We start from the raw sequence: 25,861 nt of genomic DNA on the forward strand, positions 1-25,861 counted from the left end.
TCGACACTCGTTTGTTTGACGAATCGGCGCGCTTTTCACCGCGACTGCTAATTAACGATCTTTCTTTTTGCATAAAATAACGCGTATGGCCGAATCGCCGAGTTCTCGAAAGTATCTCGCGGTATAGCGGAGAGGAAATTCGCGCGCGTCAGTTTAATCGAATTTTGCGTAATATTGACAGCGCCAGCCCACGCGGAAAGGGTTCGCGCAGCGCTGCGAAGAGGATGAATGTCGATAATCGTTTTCTTCGCTTCCCATCTTTTCGCGCTCATTGTGTTACGCGATGAAGCTGCGCACGTGGATTATTGAGCATCAGACGCGTGAAAATGCGTTGCTGTGCACTCGACGAGGAGGAATAATTTAATCGTGCTTTTTATACGAAGGCCTTGAAATTCCCAAACTACAACGGTAAAGCTCTCGCAAAAGCAAGGGCCTAAAAGAATGCTCTGCAAGCTCGTCAACGTTAAAGAGCCGTTCATTCGACGCACACACGGCTAGCCACTCTCCCTTTCGAGGGAATTTTCAATTGTCGCGCTCGCGAATAGCGATAGAAGCGAGCCCTGGCAGAGACGGCAACAACAGTGGCGCAGAGAGATAGAGCGCATTATGATATAAACGGAGGAGTGGAGGGAGCGGTATATAGCATGTAGGTGCACGCAATTTGCGCTCCGCCGCCGCGGGGCTCGAGGTAACGCGTTATGGGCCGGTTAACGAGTGCGGTTAACCGCCCTGCCGGAAAACCATGCTGTCACACCCCCCGCCGCCGCACGCTACGTCTCTAATATATAACGCGCCAGTGCTGCTGCTGCTATACGCACAGTGTCTGAGCATATGTCGCCAGTTACTACTGCCGCCGCGGCGCTACTCGTTGTTGTTTTCCGGAGGCTGTGTGGAGCTACAGAGCTTTATCGGATTATTGTCTCTTTACGCTTTTAAGGCAGTGGGTTGTCGAAAATTTGAGAGCTTGCGCGAAGCGATTTATGCTTTTTTTTTTTTTTGAGTGATTGCATTGTTGTTTCAGTTGGTGGCTGATGAGTGTGTATACGTCGATTGTACTACTTTTAATTTAGGTTTATAAATAACGGAATTGTGCTAAAATTACGAAATGTTACGCGTATCAACCGCCCGAAGCTTTCATAAATTAACCTTATCAAAATAAAAATTAGCATGTAAATATAGCGATGCTCTCGCAATCTTTCGTAGTTTGAATTATCAAAGTTTCATTCGATATGCTTGAAGCGCATGCGGGCATGCTCTTTGCATTCAGCTTCGGATTTTAATAAGTCTCTCTGATAAAAACTGCGATACGGATAATTTTTCCCGATATTTATAAAAGGTCAAAGTTCTGTTTGTCTCTCATTTCCACTCGAGCTATACTAACACTCTAATTTCGTTCGTCTAACTCGTGTTCAAAATGAAGAATATTCTTTTTCTTATCCTTCTCACCGCTGTTTTTGCAAAAAGTGAGTATACTGTTCTAATTATTGGCATACCGATCGATACTAAAGTTGACAATTTTTTTTCCACTCCAGGTGTAAAGTCGATTCAAACTGAATGCACACCTGCAGAGGTGGAATCGTGCATGCAAACGACCCAGTGCCACGAGCCAGGATACCACGTGGTGTGCAGAATGAAGAAGATGTCTGTTTTCCTTGGACATTCCAGATGCTTGTGCATAAACAATGGAACTGAGGTGTACGATCCTAGCTGGATCAACAAAAACAGCTTTGTCATAAGAGTATTTGAATAAAGTATCAATAAAGCAAGTACACATTTTTTTATGACCCTCCATGTCGAACACAGAATCCAAAAAGAACCCAAAGCAATCCGGTAAATCATCGACTAAAGCGGCACGAAAACTTTTCTCTGAAGAACAAGTCCATACACACACACACACACACACACACACAGGTTCGAAAATATTTCACCTCATCGAGGTTTGAAAACTTCGTCGAACACGCCAACAACGCTAAGGTGACACGTTGCCGCGATAGCGCCATAACTTAGACCTCGTTTTTTCAATATAACGTAAGAAGGCCGAGGGGAAGAGAGTGAAAAGGAGAATATACGTGTACGCGTTTTTTTTTTTAAGAATCTTGCTCTTGCAGTTCTCCCCCGCGCAACGAGTCTAGGGAAAGAAACATAATGTATAGTGGGCGCGCACATACGCACACCGGTCCCCTTTCTCACGACCCTAATACTTTGTCGGTGCTGAGAATCTCGGGGTAGTATTTTTACGTCGTTAGCGCGGTCTTTTGCACCTCGCTCGCGAAGGAGGGACAGAAGGAACGTTGTGCGTTGTTTATGATAATCGATAAGCTACCCAGTTATGAATATTCTTATGAGGGATGCTCCGAATTCGCACGAGACACGTAAGACTAATTAAAACGAGATCTCGTTGATGATAATGTGTCAATCAGCTGAAGAAAATCCATCCACAGGGTTATTACGCATTTACATCATGTAATAGCGTCTTGATTATGCGAGTCATTACACAGAACTCCAAGTACATAACGTGTCTATCGATAGAATTGCGTATCGCTAACGAAGTTTCCAAGTACAATTTTCCAGAAAACATAATACGAAATCTCAAAAGCACATGACCACCGTAAGAGTCATCAGCAGCAGCAGCACAAAAGCAAGTTTTCCCATTATTCAAGCTGTTTAACTTCGACCCCAATTAACGCAGCGGGCCGTCAAATTTTCATATTCCGCAACACAATTACATACAATGCCAAAGAGAGAAGGGGGGAGTGCTCGAAACCGTCTACAAAGTAATAAATTTCACGAGCATTCAACGGCCACTCTGCCGCAAACAAAAGCAATAGCTCGAGCGCGCGGTGCAAGCGCGGCAACACGATAATTCTCCGACCACCGCCTTTTTCCATCGCGTTGCAGTAGTGCGCGCAGGTGCATAATACCGATCGGTGGTAATGCGGCTGCTGCTGCCGCTGCAGCCCTGTCTCTCGCGTCGCTTGTTGTCTGTGGGCTCGCTGCAATTAGGGGTATTAATTAGCGGGTACTTCGCGCTGCGCCAGCCGCCCCACTCCACCCCGAGCTGACTCTCTCTCTCTCTCTCTCGCTCTCACTTTAGCTAGCTTCTCTGTGCAGCTGTGTGAATATTGCGCGGAATGATGGATCGCGATAATCTGATCTTTTTCGTGCATCAAAGAAATCAGTATGAAATGAAAGATTAATTATAGTAATAAACTAACAACGAGATTCCCGCCAAGCCGATAAATCAATACAGAATCCGACAAAAAAAAACATAAAAGAACGCGACTTGTTGAATCCCCGCTATCGAAATACGCACGCATCGGTCTGCGCTGCTGCAGCGATTCATTAAAATCCTCCGATTAACCAAATGCATTTTCAAAATACTTGTCTCATCTCAAAGGGAAATCCAATCGCATTCCAGCCGCTCCCGTGTCCCTCCCTCCACACCCGCATCGACAATTCAGGCAATAAAAAATCACAACTCTGCAAATGAAATTCATTATTTACAAAATCCGACTCGTTATCTCGAAAATTGAACAATAGCGCGTATAGAGCTGCTGCTGCCGCTCGTCGAGGCCCCTCTTTAAATAAATAACACGTGTAGCAGAGGCCAATCTCTCGCTGCTGCTACTGCAAGTGCACGGCTGTCAGTGCGCCGCACACGAAGGGCGTTATACGCGCAGCTAATTACACGGTTTTATGTGGCGCGAGGGGCTGCAGCCGCTCTGCAATGAGAGGATCTCGTGACGCGCGCGCGCGCGCGCGAAATGAAAAAGTGGAAGGGGGAGCGAAAATTCGAGGCAGATGTTTATCAGGAAGTGCGGGAGAGCTTATTGTCGGGTTTTTATTTGAAAATAGTCAGACGCAAAGATCAAAGCGAAAATCGGATACGGAATCAGAGAGTCAAAGGCCCCAGAATAAGCGTACCAAGACGAATCTCGAAAAAAAAGAGCAGCGCAAAATCTGCACGAGTCCAGGGAGCTTTTCGAGCTTGCGCGTACAAGTACTTAGACGCATGTACGCGCGGCTCGTGTCGGATGATCGACCGATCGAAAAGTCAACGGGGTCGTTCCACGCGCGTTTTACCCCCTTCCAAACTTGGAAATTCCATTATACGCGAAGCAAGCGCCGGCTGCACACTTGCCACTCGACGCTAATTGGGTTATTCGATCATACATCGGACGTATATTTAATAACTCGACTTTGGCGCGGCGGCCCCGACTCGCTGCGCGTAATACGCCCGGATGGTCAGGGACCCCCCGGAGGCGAAGCTGCGGCTGCTGGGGAGGGCGAGGGGGTCAACCCTTTTTTTTGTAGCGCGAAGTTGTAGCTCGAGTGTAGGACGTGCGGAAAGAGTTGAGGGCTCGTATTGGCAATTTGTGATGGAGTTGTTCAACGGCTACTTTGTTACAGCTCAGGAAACGTGCACTGGTGATTCTCTAAAAATAAAAGCAACGACGAATTAGAGCCGAAATCCTGAGAATAATTCGCATGAGAGACAGGCTTTATATAGCTATACGGATCGTTCTCGATGCTTCGACTAAACACGTATATGCAGCCGTCGCTCAACCCCTTCATTTCTCTTCGGCGCGGTGGCGGCGGACAACTCCTTTTCCGGGTAATTTTGCCGCTTAAAGAGATTCCCCGGCCAATTACTAGGCAAGAGTTTGTGGGCGTTGAATTTTAATTGGAAAGGATGGAGGAGAAAGAAAGAGCGAGCGACACGACGAAAAAGTGTGCCACCGGGAGAAAGAGAGACTCCTTTCATTTCGCTTCTTCGCCTGGCAGTTTTGAAAGTTGATGGAAAAAGAGCGACGCCCGACAAAACAATTTCTCCCGCCGCCGCTTTCAATGATGTGCGCGGGCTTTCATTCGCGGCAAGCGATAATTAATTTGTTTATTGTACCAAGTTTTAATTAAACTTTTCGTTCGAAGGCGGTTCGCTTTCGCTCGAGTGCGCCGCCGTTGAAAAAGTTGTGTCGGCGCGATTTTTTTCTTCCTCGCCTTTTTTCGGCGAATAATCCGAGGGGTTTTTCATTGAATTTCGTTGATTCGGACAGGAATTCGCGTAATTAAGCAAAGTTGGAGAAATTCGCACGTACTTGCAAGAACTATCGAGCGAAAGGTCGTACGAGTACAGTACAGCAGTTGACGATGACAATTGCAGGGCTATTCCACTCGCATTTAAAAAGCCGCCGCAGTTCCTGCAGTAACTAGGCGATTCCTCGCGACGCAGTATACGGATTTAGCACCTCTAATTGTATGCGCTTGCGTTGAGAGAACGCTGCACTATACAGCCCCCTCTTTCTTCTCTCCGCGTCCGGCCTCTCTCCCTCGCAATAATTAACGAGCCATCCTTATGCTTAATTGGGTTAATCTATAGAGATTCATTAGCGCCGAGGCCTTTTCCTCCGCGAATAGCAAATTAGCCCCGTAGATATCTCCGTCTCTCTCTCTCTCTCTCTCTCTCTCTCTCTCTCTCTCTCTCTCTCTCTCTCTCTCCCTCTCTCTCTCTCTCTTACTCCAGCTCTGGAGCAGAGAGAGATTCCGACGATTCGCTGGCAGTGGAGCGCCGATAATTTCGTAGGAACTGCGTTTATACTGGTATCGATTTGGACGGTACTCTGAGCACGTGGTTGGCTTCCTTTTGCTGCGAGGAATCGCTTAATTGCAGAGGGGGTGCAAGGGCTTGCGGGGTGGACGAATTACGCGAAGATGCTTTTGTTTTGAATTGGTAAGTAGCTTAAAGAGATTCGAGAAGTAAAACGTGCACCATTATTGTACTATATGTTCAAAATTATTAGAAAAAACACAACTTTCTAAAAAAAAAATACGTCATCATAAAATCATGCAAAGGTGAAAAAATGTTATTATTGTCAAACATTAGAATTAATCATAATCACTTAGATTTCCATTACACCGGCTTATACGTGCACATGTCAGTCGCGTCTTGGCGTCTTTTTCGCAAGCGCGAGACGCGCGCTGCATCGCCGAGCGGGTCAAGAGTAGGAACTCGTGCTGCCACGCCACGGCCGCGCGGCAAAGCGTCTGCTCGCGAGCGCCTCTGATCAATCCCGCGACGAGCCGGGTACTACGTCGTCTTCGTTTCTTCTCCGGCGCGCGTTTTCCGACGAGAAGGTAACCGCTAGTACGAGATTTTTAGAAAGTCAACACTCGTCGCAAATTATGGTTGATATGTGTGGATTAATTTTTGCTGTCAGTATTTGCTTTATGTAAGTTCCAAATTTAAACAATTTTATTTGTAAATAAGTGAATTCTCGAGCCTCGACGCCCCTTTCCCCATTCTAACACGTGTGCGTACACATACGCGTACAAGAGGGATATTACTAAAGTTTTACGCGCTCGAGACAGAAGCTAATAAGTATCGAAAAAATACGGAGACGGGAAAGCCAAGTTTTTAAAGCCGAAAACAATGCAGTACAGCGACTTATTATTTACAAATCGCAGAGTTATTGTAAATAAGAAAAAAAACTCGCCATTTATCACAGCCGCAATAAATACCGTCACTCGAACGCAATCAATCGCACCCCCTCTAAAGTACACACAAGCCCGCCCACACCCCACCGAGCATTTAGCCAGCCATCAACGGCAACAAAGAGCGAGAAGCCAACGATAAAAAAAAAGCGAGAAGAAAACGCGACGAGCTCCATAAAGAAGCCGGTGAACGAGCGCAAGAAGAAGAAATAGAAGTCGCGCAGGTAGTTCGGGCGTGACGTCGGAAGTTTATGAACACGCCTCACATAAATTGTCGCTCGGCTCTTTAAGAAATTGGAAAGGAGGCGCGGGTGTAGAAACAGCTTGACTCGAGTGGCTTGGCCGAGCGAGGGAACTTTTTTGAAGACCGCTCCCTTTTCTCCCGCGGTATAACTACTACTAAGCGCGCACGGCTCTCGCTTTTCAAGAAGAAGAAAGGGAGGAGGGAATCGAGCGAGACTTTGCTCTTCACCTGCGCGTTTCCGAGTGTATCGTTTCGCGAGCGGGGATGAAAATAAGCGGTTTAAAGAGCGGCCCTGCCGGAGCGATGGATTTATCGTCACCGAGTCGGTATACTTTTTTAAAATGTTTATTAAACAAAGGTTCGTATTTTCGGATGATTGACACAGTTTCTAAAAATTTCATCCATTATAAACTTCACTCTCGATGCGCGCATGTATATCGTTGAAAAGTTTAAAAACGAATAACGCTCGGATTACGTTTATTGAATAAAGTCGCCCGGCATATCGTATTCCGATCAATTAAAAACTTTTTAGCTTTCCATATTTTCCACTCGAAACATCGCAAATGACTCGACCGCCCCCCGTCACAGCTTGCGGAACAATGCGCCTGAAAAACAGTCATGGAGGGGAAAAAAGAGAAGAATGCGCCTGAATCGCACGCACGGATCAGCGAATCCATTAAACTTCAATGATCAATTTTTAAATAAAAAGAATGACGCGCGAGCCAACTGGTGAATGTTTTACGCCGTTGATTAACTCTTATTTCAGATACAAAATTATTTAAAACTAGAGCACAAACGGAATGAAAAATACAAAAACTCGTCTCATCCTTGAAGATAGATGTGTCGCAATTCCAACTCGATGCTTGTCGGGCGTATTAATGACGAGGTGATCGATATTAGCAAATATTTCCCACGGGATGTTTGCGCCAATATAATACGCGATGCCCGAAGGCCAACGGATAGGATGCGTATACGAAGCGGGGCTTTATCGCCACGATGACGTTTATTCAAATGTAATATCTCGCGTCTGGCGAAGATTACCCGCACGACGCGCGAACGGAAAATGCGTCCCTTCGGGCGTTTCTCGGTGTCTTGAGGTATGCATAACAGGTTGAGGAGTCTTGCGAAGCTATCGAGAGCTTTTTTCACTCGATAAGAAAAGAACCCAGGAAAAAATTTTATGTTTTTTTTTCTAAATCATCGAGCATTTAAGGCTACTTTTATCGGAAATTGATTTAAACCCGAGCGTGTACCTACACCTCGGATCGAGCTTTGATTTGAATAATTGACGTTTCCTGGCGGCAAATCGAAATCCGTTCGTTGCAGTTTTGCAGTGAGAGAAAAATAACATAGCAGCAAACATATATGTTAACTGTTAACATAGGCATGTTCTTTTTGAGCCAATAATACGTATGTTAATAGTTAACGTAGCTATGTTATATGTCAAATAGCTGTATGTTAATAGTTAACATATGGCTGCTCTCAGTGTACTATTGATACTATCCTCGTACCGTAAACGTCATTTATCTTGAGAATTATACATGTAACTTTCGGGCTTCACGATGGGCATTAAAAAGTTTATAGTCGATAAGGGACACCGGATGCACGCGAAGTCTGCGCGCTCATGTGAAATTCATATTTTTATAATCGCATTACTTATCGATCAGCCGAGGCGTTCCGAAACTTTATTTATGGAATGCAAATCGAGCTAATGAGATATTCGATATATTCTTCGAATAAAAGATAATTTCGAGCTGGCATCGATCATAAACTTTCGTAAAACTTCTTCATCATGTAAATCGCGATCGTAATCAGGTCCATAAAGGGAAAACAAAGGGAAGGATAAATAATCCCGAGAATATAGCACGTGTCAAATGCGAAATTAATTCGCGACACGGCCGTCTCCTCCGCGAGACAAAGTCCTGCAGGACTGTTGTATGGGGCACCTCACCCGCAATCCGGCGCACACGCGCGCGCGAGAGGGTCATTTTGATTGCAAGTCCGGTCCGTTCCCCGGGCGTCCGGTGAGTGGCCGGCCAGATGTCGCCACGGGCGTGACGTCACTGGCTAACTACTGGAAGGCAGCTCGTACGCTTCTGTGTATATATATCTACGTGTACGGGGATGATTCTGATTAATTACCGATAGTTACACAAGCTGACGCCAGCCGGTCCGGAACGCGATCCTATCTCTCTCTCTCTCTCTCTCTCTCTCTCTCTCTCTCTCTCTCTCTCTCTCTCTCTCTCTCTCGGCGCGACGACGTTCGGCCGCCCGCGCGATTTGCGTATCGATTTCCGCTCTCTGCTCTCGACGTTATCGCTCGTTTTCGCGAACGCCGAAAAACGAACTCGCTCTTTTCCCATTCGGTCGATATTCAAGGGATCGAGGTATAAAAAAATTAGCTTTGACAAGCACTTTGTTACAACGTGATAACGCTGCCGCAATCGCTGAAAAGCAGCCGTTCGGGGGCATAAATAACTCCGCGCGATACTTTTATTATCAAAGTCACCAGCTTCATTATTAACCCAGCGATTCCCGAATCCCCCGCTCTGCGCTCGTATAAAGCCCGCACAGCTGAGCTTTTGATCGCAAAAAGAGAATACGCGAAAGCTCTCTCTGGAATCAACTGGAAAATCGTCGGGACAACAAACGCCCGCATATCGTATATTCATTTTTCCGCGCTCGAAACTTTTCGTAAATTTCCAATGGCCCGAAATGGCAGCAGCAGCGGCGGCTGCGAGCGTCCGGTTTAATCCGCGGTGATCCGATTTAATTGAGCGATTAACGGCTAAACACCGGCTCGCCTCATCGACGAGGCCGTCGAATCGCGAGTGTGCAGGGGACGCGCGGGCTTGGAAAATATAACTCAAGGATATTTATGGCTAGGATTAGCCGCGATAATTGGCCGCGTGTAATATACAGGTGATGTGGGTGTGCGTTGGATGCAGGTTTTTGGAAAGTTTACCGCGGGGGAGTGCGACGATTATCGATTCGGAGCAACTGGGCTTTTGACGGAAGTGATTTTATTTCAAAGGACGCTTTGACGAAAATGCGAAGCGGATGCGATCGAAGACCTTTACGCGAAGTAATCCCTACAGAAAACAACAAGGTTAAAACTTGACGTGCATATCAACTTTTGCGTATCCGCAGTTCAGCACTCCAGAACCACGTTCACGTGCAGTTCAACGGATAATCGCGACTGCTGGCCCCCATTAGACTATGTGCCCGATGTTCGAGGTTATCGACAATGGAGACAATAGATTCGCGGCCAATTGGCCCGAAGGATTAGAAGCGGCGATTGATGATAGGATGATTAGAGGGATCAGAACGAGCCAGCGAGGGAGAGAGAGAGAGAGAGAGAGAGGCATAGTTGGAGAAGCTCGTTCTTGTTAATGACGGCTAGAAAATCAGTTTCGCCGGCTCGATACTGCTATTGCTTTTAATTGCACTGCTGCGTACTATCCATTGATTCTTCGACCCCCAGCGAACCGAAGCGTTTACGTGCAGCTTTTGACGAAAAGATTCCTTCTCCCGAAATTTTTCCCTCTTCCCTCCCACGCAGCAGCAGCTTCCAGCGAAAATGTCTCGCGTGATTAAATCCCAGTTAATAACACCCACGCATGCAGCAACCTATACAAGCCCCATCAGAGGAATCGCAACTGCACAGAGAGGAGGAAAGGCGCGCATTATTACATCCATGATTGCGCGCACAATGCTCATATTATCAGATTTCATTAAAGTTGCATTAACAAATACCTCACGCTCTCCCCTGCGCACATACATAGCTATAGCAGTGAACTCACAACGTTATTACAATTTATCCAGCAGCTCGGCTAGAGAAGCGCGGGCGCAGTAATTGGTTATCCGATGGAATTCACTTGGATTGCGCGGGCGGGCTCGGTTCGATTAAACTGCGCTCTGCGCGCGCGAGGCCCGAAGAGCCGAACGGAAAAATTCGCCGCGAGCCCGTGTAATTAATACGTTTGTTCTCTCTCTATCTCTCTCTCTCTCTCTCTAGCTCATACGCGAGTCGGCCGCGCGCGATTTTGAAAATTAGACGTCCAGCCGTGGTTAATGAGAAAATTACAAGCCGCTGTGAAATGCGCGCTGATGGGAGTGCATAGTCGCGGCGATTGTGCTTTCGGGAGTGATTTTCGATTATGGCCGATGCGGGAGTTGCGCTAATCCCGAGGATTTGGGATGAAAAATGGCAAACTGTATCCGTGGAATTAAATGCCGTAAATTTTATGATCTAATTTTTAATTAATGCCGGATTAATGCGCGTATATTATGCGATGAGCGGAAAGCCGCATTGTGAAGCTGTTTGTTGCCTAATTTACCAGCCATTAGCGAATAAAGGAGATCCTTCGTGTAATGCTGACAAGCATTGTTGTACTCATAAATATCACGACATGATTTCCAAACAAAAGCTTCATGTACACTGCTTTGTAATTGCTGTCTAATTATTATATAACAACGGTCAATAAGCTGCTTTTAAACATATAGCTCTGCCCTCTTCTCATAACAATGAACTGCAAATGTATAAAGCTGATGAATAATCGGAGTGATAGTAGACGGAGATTAACATCAACAATTGAATGGATTTAACGAGTCTTTTTTGAAAACAAAATTATTTTTCTAAATTAGCGAAGAAAAACAAGCTAAAATAACGTGTTTTTCCCAGAAGAGCACAAAAACCCCGTCGCCTCCCTTAATTGTTAGAATATCTCTACCCTCTGCCCAACTCCAGCCTCCGACACCCCGAACAACACAGTACTTCTCTCGACTGCTCTTAACAAGTCGTTTCTTTTCTCTCGACGTTATCGCCTCCACCCGTCCCCCCGTCAAAAGAGTTAAGGATGAACGTAAGAGTGGGAGGTCCGAAACTGCGCGAAACTCTCTCTCTCTCTCTCTCTCTCTCCTCCTACTGTTGAGAGAGAAGGAGCTAGGAGAGAAAAAGCCGAGAACAGAGAGACGCATAGCAGTAGTGGCCCGCCAGGTGGTGCGAAAAAGCTCGAGACGTGCGCGCAATGTGACCCGCGGCCTCGCCCCCCACCTCCTCCAGAGCTTCTTGAGCTTGCGCCAGAAAAGACGGGGGCAGCCCCCCGGTCCCAGCGAGTGGTCGAGGACAGCGCCCCGCCTATGCGCGCAAGTTACCGCCCCGCGGCCAATAGCCTCTCGCACAGAGCTTGCAGAGAGCTTGCGAGCTTCGCCGCGAGCGGGAGTACCGAGAGCTAGGCGGCAAGCACGCTGTCGTCGAGAGTCGCACGCCGCGAGCCGGAACAGACACCACGTGACGCGCGCTCTCGCCGGATAAACACGTGTCGCGCAGGCGAGCTTGCGAGCTTTCCACAGTCGTATAACATTGCTTGGATGAGATTTCGTTTCATGGTTTTTATTCGAAGCTGCGAGCTTGAGTTTTTTCAGCGTTTCGGAGAGCCCAGTCGCAAATAATTGACTTAATTGAATAACTTATGTTACTTTGAAACTCGGTTCTTGATTTAGTACGCCGATTAAAGTATCGAGATGGCCCTACGCCCTACGCACGGGAAGTGAATCGTTGCTACTACTCCGTAAGTAGATTTGTAAATACGATTCATACACTATCTTCTATTCTTCTCTGACGATAATTATCAACGCACTTAAGTGCCAAAATTTAACGAGAAAAGCACTTTCATAGACGTATCACGAAGGCACTCCAACCCACACAGCTCAAGTAGCGCAGCGACGGTCGATTTACGTAGAGTCGTTCGTCGCGCCCCTCCCGGCAGTAGTAGGCTACTTATCACGGGGTCGTACCGAGTTCGATGTTCAACAGTTGGTCCTTCTTTTATCTTTCGCGCGTCAGTTCGCGGCGAGACCTCGATTCTCGTGTTGCTCCGCTGAATAGAATGAGAAAGTCGGTGACGAGCTTTGCCAAGGGACGTTCGACGGGGGAGATGTCTTGAAAAAGGGACACGGCGGTAAAAGAATTCTGTTTAAGAGGGAGAAGCTTAGTTCATAAAAGAGGTTTACTAAGTAGTAAAATAACTGGGATGATAAGAACTTTTGGTCAACGATTTTATTTATTGACACGCATAGCAGAAGAGCATTACAAAAACTTTAAGGCACGACGCTCGTTGCAGGTGCACGAAATGAATCTCGGTTCACGTGAGTCGAGCTTCGAAAAGAATGTTCTTCACGTAAAGTCCATAAAGCACTCTTAGATGTAACGAGGATGAATGCGAGGGAAGGGTTTGCGTAAATGCAATAGCGCGAAGCTCGTTCTTACATAAGTTACGCGCAATAAAGATACATAACGCAAGACAATGGCAAAGATCCGTAATTTTTCTCGTCGATGCGAATAGCAAAAGCTACGAACTCGAAGCTCCGCTTACATTCTCGAGCAAAATGCACTCAATCCCAAAGCCGCGACTGCGGCGAAAGAAAAATCTCGCTCGAATCCGGGAAATTCCTCGGGCCGGCGCGGGATATAACTCGACGATAAATCAGCGAAATGCGCATCGCGTCGACGACGGCGAAGAGCAGAGCACATACACACGGCCGGGAGGAAAAAGAGGCAAGAGGAATCTACACATATTTACGTTGTGAACCGTGCGGGCGATATATAGCGCTGCGCTACGGACTTTAGGAGGGTCGAGGGCTGCGTGAAAGAGAAAAAGAGAGGGAGGAAGGAGATGGAGTGAAAAGGACTCGTGGGGAGGGCCCGGCGAAAGAGTGTGAGCTTTTCCGCCGTGTGAAAGTTGTACGATCGTGTGTTGCGTAGTCGTACGCGTTGGGCCACGTTTGTTTTAGAGGGTCGCGGTGCGAGGAGCTCGGGAGTGAGACGTGCGCGAGATGAAAGTAATTATCGGGCTTTTACCGTTTCAAGTAAGCAACTCGAAGAGATGATTCAATTGAATGAAAAAAAAGAAACTCGGCCTATAGCGCAGCAACGCATATTCCTCTCGGAATCGCCTAATAAACAAAAGCACCGAGCGCGCGCAGTTTAGCAAATCTAAATAAGCGGGCTTCCAGCTGTGCCGCTGCCGCCTGGGGCGGCCGCGTCAGGCTTCACAAGTGTCATACATCACGAAAATCGGATTTCATCTCTCGCATGCGCGCGTGATCGCGGCTCGATATCGCGGGAGGGGGAGGGGGACTAACTCTCTAGTGGCAACCGCGGCGGGACGTCAGCGGCCTCCATTGGCTGTACAGCGCGCGGCGATTTGCTCTCTGCAGCTGGATTTGTTGCGAGGACTCGAATGGATCCCTGGTAGTATATTACGCGTTGTTATTCAGGACAAAAATTACTCGACAATCGACTCCAATCCAAGCAACACTCGCTTACCGTACACGGACGTAGACTGTGCTGCCAAAGCTTGCAAGCTCGTGCCACCCCCTTCCAAGCTCTCCTCTTTCTGTCTGGCGATCATCGCCTCGTCTGAGCCGCGCGACCACAGCTCTCACGCACGCATATCCGTGCACGCGTCATATATGCGGCGGCGCATCTGCACTCGGCAGCAGCTATACTCTCGACTCTTGAGAGAGAGAGAGCTTCGGCGCATCGCTGGAATTCTGGAAGCCCATGGAATTGCAGCCATACCGTCATAGGCTCGCGACACTCCAACAGCAACGGCAGCGCATACAGATATGCGGCGCATCATTAGGTTACCCGATGACGGCGAGACGCTCGATTCCATGCGCGATGTGGATGTCTATCTAGCTTTAGATACTCGTCCACCCTCATACCTCTCGGCAGTCGGTTTCTGCCGCTGACTGACGTTGCAGTGAACTGGACAAGAGCCCCTCGTTTGGAATTTTCCCCCCGCGCGTGCCTCTGCGACTTGCGCGTAGCGAAGAACGAGAGAAGTGTGTGTGTGTGAGATTTTAGAAAAATAAAAGCAAGAATCAATCTCACCGAACGAGTTATCTTCATTAACAAACGATTTAATTATCGGCCGGTTCATCCCCATCCTGCCGCTATACATCTACCTCTCCACCCTCCATACCCCTTTTTTCCGACGACTCGCTCTCGAGGCACGTAACAATTACAGCGGGACAAATAAATTTTACCGGGAAACGCCGAAACCGAGGGAGAAGTCCGGCCAAAAAAAAAGCGGCGCACATTCTCGCCCTGCGGCGGCCCGCATTCCGCAGCAGCGAGATTGCTCCGCAAAAATTGCAGCGCAACAAATCAAATGCAACTAATTCAACTGCTGCTCTCGAACAATTAATCCGAGGCATTTAATTTGATAGCCTCGCGCATACCTGCAGCGCCGGCAGCAAAGGGTCGAGTGAGCGCGCGCGTTTTGGAAAAGCGCTTGAAGAATTTTCGAGTGATGCAGCTGCGAGAGAGAGAGAGAGTGAGAGAGAGCTGGGCAAATAAAAATCCGTCGAGAGTCAGGGGCTTGAGTTTCCCGGGAATACTCGGATTAATGAAGCGGGTAATTGCACTCGTTGACAAAGCGCTGTAATTGGATGCCGTGGAAATGGTCTTCTCGCTTTTTTCCCAGCTGTGATTATTGAATCTTTCTGGGCAGTGGTTTATCGCTTATCGTTGCGCTTTGAATTTAAGCTTTCTTGAGGAGAAAAGCTCGCGTTAAAATCCTGGTTAAACGCCTTGGAACACGCCGCAATCGACATCGGCAGCCACGTCACGTAATACCTCGCGTCCAGAGGGACAGTTTTGCAGCGCCTCGAGCTGCCGCTAATTTTTCAGAGGTCCGGCTGCTTCGTGTAATGGCCCCGGCTCTAATTACTGATTTTTATCCTCCGAACCCGCGGGGCGTAATTATTAACCGAGAGTTCGGAGCTATTAGCGCACTGGGAACCGCTTGCCACCCGATGGTCCGCGGGGGGGGGGGGGGGGGGGGGGGGGGGGGGGGAGAGAGATAGCTCGATCGACTTTATCGCGGAGGTGATTGGTGGCGTTCGATTTTTTGGGTAAATTTTATTCCTCAGCCCTCGAAACCGCCAGGCAACTAATTCGCGCGAGTAAAAGCTAAAAGCAAACACAGAGTCTCTCTTACGCACCGACGCGCCGAAAAAATCCCCGGCAACGTCAACATCGCTTGTTTGCCGTAAAAGCATCGTGCTCGGTTACATATTTTTACCGATTCATAGACGCTCCGGCAGGCACACACACAGGCACTATAGCTTGTATGTATACTTGTATGGGTATGCAACCGAGGCGCAGCGGCGAACTCGCGTGTTTGTACACGACTCGGGGGCTCGCTCCGCGCGGGCCGTCTCTAATTTATATGGGTTTGCTATTAATTACTCACCCCAGCGCGCGAGCGCCGTCGCGGCGTAACTGATCGGCCCGCACACGAGCTTCGGCATACAGCCGTGTTTGTCCTTTCCTACACACAGCTTCACCGACAAGGGCCGATGTTTACGCCGATAGCCAGGATTCGCGCAAGCGTATTTGTACGATCATTTGGATGACTGATTCTATTTGTGTGCGAGTTTTTTCTCCAAGTTTTTCACTCGGCCTTCGACTAGACGTAAGTGATGTGTGTGTGTGTATACCTTCGTTTACAAGGTGGAATAATTCAGCTGAGGATCCTTGTGCATCGCGTTTCGACGAACGGTTTTCGGCTTTCGCCGAGACTACTTTCTAATTAACGATGTAAGAGCAAACGTTTGCATTAGTCGCGGTTCTTGGAGTCGTCGTGGATATTTCATGCGGGTATTTTGGTCGGGCGCTCGATTTAAATTAATTAACCGAATACCGGCGGTCCGGAGTATGTGTAACGCTGTATGTGTGTGTGTGTGTGTGTGTGTGTTTGATCGATAAATTATTTATCCGCGGGCTCTGATTAATCGAGTGAAATATTAAATTTCGATATATAATTGGCGAGCGAGCGCGAGCGCGTTGTGTAACGTTCTTAATTGCGTTACAAGCTTGAATTTCCCGCTCGAATTCGGCTTTTGCCCAGGTGCTGTAAGCTCGCGTTATAGCTAATGATACAGCTGTTAATCATATATTTTTCGAACATACATAAAACGAACGAAAGTAGCATCGCAATTAAAACCGCCAAACGAAACAATGCGAAGCACGCATTTCTCGCCCCATCCAGCGAGAACCTATACCCGTTATAATCACGTTACAGACTTCGCACACCCACACACACACACACACACGTGCGCGCACGCTGGTGTGCGTCGGCAAACTCTACACGGCGCGCGAAAAGTTCAACACAACTTCATAACATTGGCTTCTGGTGCAGCAGCCCTGAATTAGCGGCTCACGAGAAGACTTGCCTGGCACACGGGGCGGCAAATTTGTTCTAGCGTGAGCTTACATGGCTTGCGTTAAGTACATAGGTGTTGGCTGCGCGCGCGATATACCTCGGCGGAACAGACTGCTGCTGGGCTGTGCTGCTGCATGTGTGAGTTAGTTGAGACGCGCGCAGGGGAACCGCTGCCAGATAAGAAGTTCCGAGCGCGCGGCAAGTTTCGAAGAGGGCTGCTGTGCTGTGCACGCCGGGCCTCGTTATAAAATTATCGGATACATTATGCAACGGAGCTTTCGGCTGTATAAGGCCTAGACTTTATGTATTCGCGAGCACTTTGGAAGACAGCTCTATTCTTTTTTTGATTTTCAACTCTCTGTCAGTGAAAAATAACGCCGGAGCAGCAGCACCTTAGGAGAATCGTCGGCATACAGGCTCCAGGCAAAGCGAGCTTACAACACACACAGGCGCGCGGTGGCGCAGGGGCGGCTAATGCGCCGCGGGCTTAGGTGCTTGCGGTAAATCTAATAACGCCGCTAATGCTGTTAACTCCCTCGCTTCGCGTTTGTCTGTGTGCATAGGCAGGTTGCGCGCTTTTGTGCGATTCTTTTGCGCCGCATGGGATTCCTCTTTTTCGCGGGGGGCTCCGTGACTAACGGCCGAGAATGTTTTTCCATTAGGGCAGAGAAGAGCATTGTTTTGCGAGGCTGATGCGATTTTTGCTAATGCCGGTGTTTATGCGCCCGACGAATGGAGGCTCTTTGTCACTGCAAGCATGACGATGCTTTTTTCTTCCGAGTTGCTTCTGATGTTTCGCTGCTGGTTATGCGAAATGGGTGTATGCATGAGTTTACGGAAATATTCGGTCGTAAATTGAAATGCTTTTATAAATCCTGTAATAGCGGATCATTCGACTCGCGACGATAAATTAACCGGATAATCAGAGCAGAAGCAGCCTACTATACTTGTTCAGATAAAACAAAGAGCCGCGGCTAAAGAGAGCAAAAGAAATCGTCCCGGCGTTTAGCGTCAGATAGCGGAAACGTACGGGGCGAAACATTATGGAGACTCGCTCGCGTTATCTTCAAGTGCTCGCCGGACACACTCAATAGCGAGAGAGGGGCCACTCGCGTCGGAATTTTTCTCCGCTTTCCCCGAACGACTCCCTCGTATTTCTCTTTGGCGCGAGCCACTCCCGGCTTTTCTTTATTTTTCGCCGCGGGAAAATTATTTTCTTGATTTATACAACGGACGATGAATGACAGAAGCGGTCCGCGGAGCTAAATCTGATTCGATATTTTTATATTTCTTTCGCGAATAAATGAATATTATAAATTTAGACGAGGCTTTGAATTCCCCATTCACAGATATAAAGCGTAATTCAATACTGGAGCTGTCTGATGTCTAATTATCAGTTTCCTGTGTCTAGCGCTTAATACATTCATTATTCGCAAGCTGCTCTGTTATGGAATTATCTCTCGTCCATAAGCTACTGAAATAAATTTTTAATGCGCCCTCGGTAATAATTCACTTGGATATTTAAACAAACAAAAATATCACAATCCGCAATCGAATTCTATTCTTACAGCTTTAAACTTCTCCGAATGCTGCAGCAGCCCTCCTATCTCTCTCGAGTCCGTTTTTGCGCACATAACTGTCGAAACGGGCCGCGGGAACGATAAGCGCGAATTTAGAAGGGCAAGCAATCCTGCACCTTTCCAAAGACTTTTTTCAGGGGACGCCCGGCGTTTTGTCGCGCGGAGATTTATGCACGCGGAGGATTAATGCGGCTCTGCTCGCCTTTATACTTCGAGCCTCTGGCTTGCCTTTCTCTCCTCTTTACGTGCTTTTACGCCCGGTGGAAAACAAACGGTGCTTAGTCTACAATGCGGAGACGGATTCCACGTTTTTGACGAGCTGACACTGTACTATATTCTTGTGAAAAATTGAAAAAGTCGATGGAAAAGTAGTCGAGTACCCCCGGCACAAAAAATCACATAAAGCCAGTCCCCCATCCGCAAGGCGAACGAGCATACGTACAAACGCACTCATGGATAGAAGAGCCCAAGACTCCGAGAGGAAGAGCCCGATAAAGGCGAGAATCACTTGCGGCTCGGCTCCTTTATACTCGTATACATACGTGAGCGCGCACAATGTGTCCTTCTCCTCCCACATCTCATTTAAGGCTAACTGTCCACAACGGGGGTGCAAACTGCCCTTATCGGCCGGACGTTTATGCCCGAGCCTTATCTCTTCGGATAGAAAGGGAAGGGAGACGCTCTGCTCGCTGTTGTGTGGCGGTGAAGCTATTGCCGGTGTCGGTCTGTAGCTATATGCGCGACTCCTGTGTACAATGGATGAGTCTGCGGGGATGCGATGTGTCGTTGTGGAAAGAATGGTCGGGAGTGAGTTTTTCTGTGGAATTAAATAATATGCATTATGTATGATAAAAAAGCTCTACTTGAAGCATCTGATCGGTCCAAAACTATAATCTACGCACATTCCTACTGACTACTTTCGGATAAGACGGCGAGTTGAGGAAACCGCGAGATAAAGAGTTCCGCAGTCTCGGCTGATTGTTATTGCGTAGTCTCCTAGATCTAGAACTGAAAGTCTAGGATAGAATGAAATTCCGGATAGCTCGAACTCTATATACTCATAAAAGTATAGACAAGTCAATCTCGTCTCGCAAGAAGCGAAGGAAATAAAAAACGAAGACGCCGGAAAGAGCTTTACAAGCGCAGACGACGCCAGGGATGTCCCGGTGAAAACAAAGACGTTATCCCCTATCTCCGGCGGTTGTAAAATAACCGATGAACGCGGACGACGGCAGCGTTTTTCTTCCTCCCCTGGTAATAAATGAGATAAGTCTGCGAATAGATTCTCCGGGCATCGTGATGCTCCTCTCTCTCTATCTCTCTTTCCGTGACACAGAGGATGATTTTTCCTCGATTTCCGTTATCCGAGCGCCGACGACGCGGGAGACTGCCTCTGATGATTCATTCATCCACGCGACGTTTTTTTCCCCCGTTAGATCGACATGCAGCGAATAGCCACAAAAAAATTATCTACGATGAACGAAGAGAATTTTTTAAATAGTTTCAACATCATCGATTCAACTCTACAGCCCGTGTATCCGTAATCAGCGATCCCACCTCCACAAACGCTCCTATACTCGTCATTCATCCCTCTAAACCGCTCTCCAATCCACTCGACGAACGAGAGCAAAAAAGAAAAAGATCCGGCAAAAAAAAGGGATCGAGGGCTGCAGTGCCGTCGCGGGGCTAGTTGGAGCCTACTCCCGTAGCAGCGCCACAATCGACATGTCGGAGCCGAACTAATTGGAAGTCTTAATAGGCACTCGACGTAATAACGCGGAGAGCTGCAGCGGCTGCACTTGTGCGTGCATCGCATCGAGTGGAATTCGCCGGAACAGAGCAGGCCTATATGATGCTCGTCCTATGCATGCGGGTAATCGGCGAACGACGAAGCTCTCTCTCATGCGCTGATTTGATTTCGTTCGTTAATTCCGAGCGACTTGCACCCATGGATATCGACGCGCTGATTCGAGACTCGATTTTGCATTTTCTGGCCTGGGCTATGCCTGCGGACAGGATAGTATGATTCGATTTATGACCAATGCTGGAAATTTTTCAGCTTCTCGAATGAACAGACGTATAACAATTATCTTCGCGAGTCTCTTTGATGTAGCTGGAGAATGACTCTTCAACAAGTAATCAAATAGAGATCGCAAAACCAACGAACCCAAGCCGACGATAAAAGTTAGCTAGCCTGCTTTAAAAGAATATAATGGAATTAAGAAACATTCTGTCATTCCCCTCTAATTGCGCAATTCGATTGTTTCGCTAAGTTGATTACGTGGAGATCCGTCGGTTTTACGCGACGACGCCTACGGGCGAAAGAAAGTTGCCTTCACCGGTCCTCGAATCGGTCTTCAATCTTCGTAAAAAAATGACTTCACGACGGAGCTTGGTTCTTTGATTCTTGGATCGGGCAGCTTCTATAATTAACTTGTTGTAGACAAGGTAAATAATATAGATTCTTAAATTATTGACACACGTTTATTCTTGTACGATAATTTTAATGACATGAAAAATAAATAATCCAACAAGTGACATAAAAAATGATAAACGTTCTAAAATTGTATTGTTCTGCCATCGACGCATAGTTTTAAAGGATGGCTGCTAACTCGTTTTTTCTTGATATCGTATCTAATAAACAAAACTCTTGAATAAGACCAACTGCCAACCTCTATGTACTCGAGATTTCTCGACATTTCGATTAAAAGGCGATAAGAACGTTCGTCTAGTCGCTCACATCGCCGGCATTTGAAACTTTTTAATTCAAGTAAATGAGGAACACTTTTTTTGGTAACCCAAGGAATAGCTTCCAATTCTAGATAATCCAATTTCGGTAAACGAGCTATATGTTGAAGCCCTGAATCTTTTACGCGTCTGGAGCCTGCAATAAAATGATTTCATTGAAAAAAATGCAAATGCAAATAAAACATAATACGATATCGTATGCTTGACAAAATAATTTCTCACACGTGAGAATAGCTCGTTGTAAGTTCTTGCAATGTTGCCCAACATTTACTAGTATTTCGTCATGCAAAACATCTCCTCCCCGCAACTCTAATGTATGGAGATTCGTAAACTTATGCATATAAGAAAGATTTATAGCCTTTCGGTTACCATACAGGCAATGTCGAGATTGAATTTTCAACGTTTTAAGATTCGATTGTTCTGGAGCCAATCTTAAAATCGTATCCAGGTTGGCTATTATTTTTCTACTGTATATGATTGACAACGTCTCCAATGCATTAACATTCTGTAAAACCTAGAAAAATATAAACGGTCATCCTCATTCGTACTTAACCATATATGTGCGCCATATAAGTTTACAATACGTTACTGAAATATAACAACATACGTGGCTCAAATTCTCAGGCAGAAATAGATTACAATCACGAAGTGTAATATGTTTGATTGTTTCGGCAGATAAATCGAGCATACAGCTACCTTTTGTATTGAAACTATATAAGCTTATCGACTCCAAATTCTTGCTTCTTAACAAGAAAATCGATAGAAGGTCATCCAACTTGTTACGGACATGAACTATACTGCATTGCCTAAGGTTAGTAAAATTATCGGCTATGAATTTCATGGTTCTTCGACAAATCGAAAAAGAAAAATCAATGGATTTTAAATTGGGACACAATTCTTTAACAAGAATTAATAACTTTTTATTTGTCGCCACATAATGGTTTGAGTCTTCATCTACACTGTTTAACTGAATGTGAGTTAAGCAAGGACCACACATTCGAAGTACTTTTTCAACAATCCGCAGATCTATTTTCTCACATTTTAAGGATTTATTAAAAAATCCAAAGTATTTCCCTCCGATTTCCAATTTCTTCATGTCGCACCAGGCTAAAGCGCTGACCTCTTGCCATCGCTTGCACACTGTAACGAATGCCTATATTATAGATTTTCATGGTAAAATAAAAATATCTACGATTTATCGTGTAAATACCTCTCTGTATGCGTATCCTCTCTGGTATTGGAAGAAACGAGAATATTTGAATCAGGCAGATATCGTTGAGCTTGAAAATGTCTGGTTGATCGTCCGAGTTGACGGTATCCGCTGTTCTCTCGTCAACCTCAACTTTCTGAATTTTTTCCCGGCTCATCGTCTCTCCGTCCATCTGGAAAAAAGATCGTTGCATATTTTTATTCGCCAGGCTATCGCAGCGGAAGCCCTGCCAGTGGCTCGAAAATCGCGTTACACTGCCGATATTTAATAACTCGGTGCTCGTTCACGCGACTAACTAAGCGCGACGCGCGGCTCTCGCTAAATCAATAGGCCTCTCCCCCCGCATCGGCTGCCGCGCCGACCTTTGTACATTTGATCCGGACGAATTTCGAGGGACAGAGCGGCGGAGAGTAATCGAATCACCGGTACTTCATCCGCAAATCGGCCATAATGGGCGTCGTGTGTGATCCGGTATACACAGGGTATACGCAGCGCAGGTAATGAAACGGAAGGTAGAAAAAATAACGCTGGAATGGAGAATGGATTATACCATTGCGCTCGAGGGCTCGTTTTGTTGAACTGCGCGAACTAATTTAATTGAATCACAGCTTCGTTCTAGGAGTGAAGCGCCAGTTTGGGCACTGATCTCTCTCGATGTATGATATATTTTTCTTTTGATTCTTTTGACATCGGCTCGCGTTTGTAAATAGCTCACTCGCATCCACGGCCGGTTGATATTCATATCAGCAGTTCATAGGCCGACTGCAAAGAAGTAGCAGCGAAAGCGCGACCCTCGGCGCGCACCTCAGCTGGCATCGGGATTGAATCGAAAGCCGGTTGTCGAGTGCGCGAGAGCCCAGCGTCAAGCCGTAATTACTAATTAGTCCAGTGCGTTGCGAGAGAGAGAGAGAGAGAGAGAGAGAGAGAGAGAGAGAGAGAGTGTGTATGTGGGGAGGGGGGAGAGAACGGATTGCGAGGGGAATATCAACGATGCGCGCACGCACGCACGCGTTCACCCCTTTATTAAATACCTCCGAAATTAAAATTATAATTGCATTCATTACTCCGCTCTGCTGTTGCCGCGGCGGTGGCCCCCATCCCGCGCTTTAGCTCTGCTACTGATGTGTGCGCGCGCGGGATGCTGATGGATATAATGCGCGCATGGATACGAGAGCCGCTGCTGCTCCGTTGCGGCCATTGCCGCTGCTATTACGGGGCTTTTGTCCGGCTGATATGGAATAAGGGGTGAGATTTCTTTGTGACGAAAACCGGACATTGGGTTGGCATTTTCTTTTCGGTTATTGCTGCAAATTTTAAGAAAAGGATCTAGCCTAAACTCGTCCAGTATCCCGCACGCTCAGTCCCGCTCGGCGAGTATACATCTAAGACGCCTAGCCGCAGCGGGTGTGTAATCACATAAAGCTCTCCGCGAGCGTATTCTAATTAGGCGGACGCGTGGCGCATCAGGCAGCGGCGTCAGCTGAGTAAGGCATACGCGGCCCCTGTCAGCCACTGTGCCACTGACGGCTCGCTAATTGCTCGCTCTCCCTCCCTCCCGACCACTTCTCGCGTTCTCTCTATAGTCTGCCGCTGCTGCCGCTGCTGCTGCTCGGACTCTGCGAGCGCCCTTCAAATTCAAAATCTGCGAGCGATACGACTCGGACTGTGCGCGCGAGATACGCGAGCTGAAATTGCGCGAGGCTGCACGGCTGGATGGAGCTTTGAAGCGGCTGGTAATGTGTGCGGGATACTTGTGTGCTGGCTGAGGGGAGATTCCGAATTAGGGTTAAAAGTCTTGCGTAAATCGGAATCGAGCGAGTGAGCGATAAAGAACCTGCAGTATGCAGGGCTCGAAACTGCGCACAGCTGGTCCACCTCTAAAAAAAAAAGCGATCTAAAAGCATCGGCTGGGCGAGTCATCGATCTTCACTACAGCCGCGAATTAATTGAGCATATAATCGATGCCTCGGCGTCGATACGCGCGCGGTAACGATCACTCGACGGAACAGCAGCAGCATAGTAGCATTGGTTCAAAGCTACCCCTTTCTCTCTCTCTCTCTCTCTCTCTCTCTCTCTCTCTCTCTCTCTCTCTCTCTCTCTCTCTCTCTCTCTCTCTCTCTCTCCCTCAGTCTCGATCCGTATCGTTAACCAACGCTGCCGCGCCAATTTCCATGCCGCGGGTTCCCGTGACGTATCGTCGATTGCAGGTCCGCATTGCGGGGGTGGGTGAGGGTAGAGGGCCGATTAACGAATCGCGCGATATTTCGCGCTGCTCGACGACGAAGATTCAAGCTGCGATTGATTGCGACTGGATATACGGGTAATATTATAAGACACTTTGTAAGAATTATTTTCACGAAAAAAGAACGGTTTATCCATCCGACCAAAACAAAAAAAAAACAATCAACCACATTCCTCAGCACAAATCGAAAGCTCGGCCTTAAATAAAACGACCCATCCAAATTCCACACTCGGCAATTCCAGCCCGAATTCACCTGCGCCGAACCAGCAACAGCAGCAATTCGCTCATAACCTCTCCTGCCGGCCCGGCTCGTAAAACGCATCGAAGCGCGAATAATCGTCCGTGTGTGCGTGCAGGAAAAACTTCATTCTCGCCGCATTCGAAAATTTCGCGGCCCCGACTACTGTGTATCGACGCATACATCCCCTGCACGCGTATATAGAACGAATCGGATAAACGCGTCGGCCAACGTATTGCTCGACGCGCGTGCGCGGTTGATAACAAATACGCGCGCAAAATTTATATCCGGCTCTTCTACGCGCCGCACCAATCAACTTCCGCTTTCTCTCGATGAGCAATTGCGCGCGATATCGATATCTAGTCAATCGCGCCTGCTGCACACGTGTATGTATAGATGCGGCGGCGGCGCGTGCGGTGTGATTACCGTAATGGGAGATAAATTGCGCTTTCTACAATGCGCCGCAGGGGCATATGCGGGTGGGGATATGTGATTCGGTTAAATATTGTATACGCCGCGGCGGCTGCCGCGACGTTTTGACGTTCGATTCGCTGTCTACCCCCTTCCCTCCTTCGGGTGTATCGAATGTACGTGTCGATGGACTGGTTTCGAGTATGAAAATTCGACCGATGTTGCTGGGATTTTTGAGACGGAATTTTGAAAATTGCAAAAGTATTCGCTCAGCTACAACAGCGCAGTGCCGAAACTTTGCCAATCCAAACACTCGCACGCGCACGTTGGCCCGGAAAATTGATCCACACGCACGTACGGGTCGCCTTGATTTATCGCCGCGCGAGGGGGGGGGGGGGGGATTAATAAAGCTCGCGAGCGCGCGGGTGTATCGCGCGCGGACGCGCCATACTTTAGCG

General features: G+C 47.5%; 2 protein-coding genes across 7 annotated transcripts in view; one reads left to right on the forward strand and one right to left on the reverse strand.

Annotated features, from left to right (window-relative positions):
* The window catches only part of LOC100118612 (putative ATP-dependent DNA helicase Q1), a 128,906-nt gene that overhangs the window by 25,982 nt on the left and 77,063 nt on the right, over positions 1-25,861 (reverse strand). For 3 of the 5 annotated variants that reach the window (XM_031926091.1, XM_031926089.1, XM_031926090.1), the window contains exons 3-6: positions 22,513-22,684; positions 21,892-22,442; positions 21,525-21,816; positions 21,020-21,438 (exon numbers count right to left, since the gene is read on the reverse strand). The exons of 1 other annotated variant lie outside the window; for it this stretch is intronic. In XM_031926091.1, the coding sequence (XP_031781951.1) occupies positions 21,113-21,438; positions 21,525-21,816; positions 21,892-22,442; positions 22,513-22,684 (1,341 nt within the window). In that variant the 3' untranslated portion in view covers positions 21,020-21,112. Of the gene's footprint in view, positions 1-21,019; positions 21,439-21,524; positions 21,817-21,891; positions 22,443-22,512; positions 22,685-25,861 lie in introns of those variants that run through there. One more of the 5 variants, XM_016984442.2, reaches the window with a different exon arrangement.
* The window catches only part of LOC103315658 (LIM domain only protein 3), a 76,848-nt gene continuing 62,949 nt past the window's right edge, over positions 11,963-25,861 (forward strand). The window contains exon 1 of one of the 2 annotated variants that reach the window (XM_016984444.3): positions 11,963-12,309. The gene's annotated coding sequence lies outside the window, so the exon portion shown is untranslated. The remainder of the gene's footprint in view (positions 12,310-25,861) is intronic. The other variant, XM_032598201.1, reaches the window with a different exon arrangement.

The sequence above is a fragment of the Nasonia vitripennis genome, chromosome 3 (genome assembly GCF_009193385.2).
Source record: "Nasonia vitripennis strain AsymCx chromosome 3, Nvit_psr_1.1, whole genome shotgun sequence".
Lineage (NCBI taxonomy): Eukaryota > Metazoa > Arthropoda > Insecta > Hymenoptera > Pteromalidae > Nasonia > Nasonia vitripennis.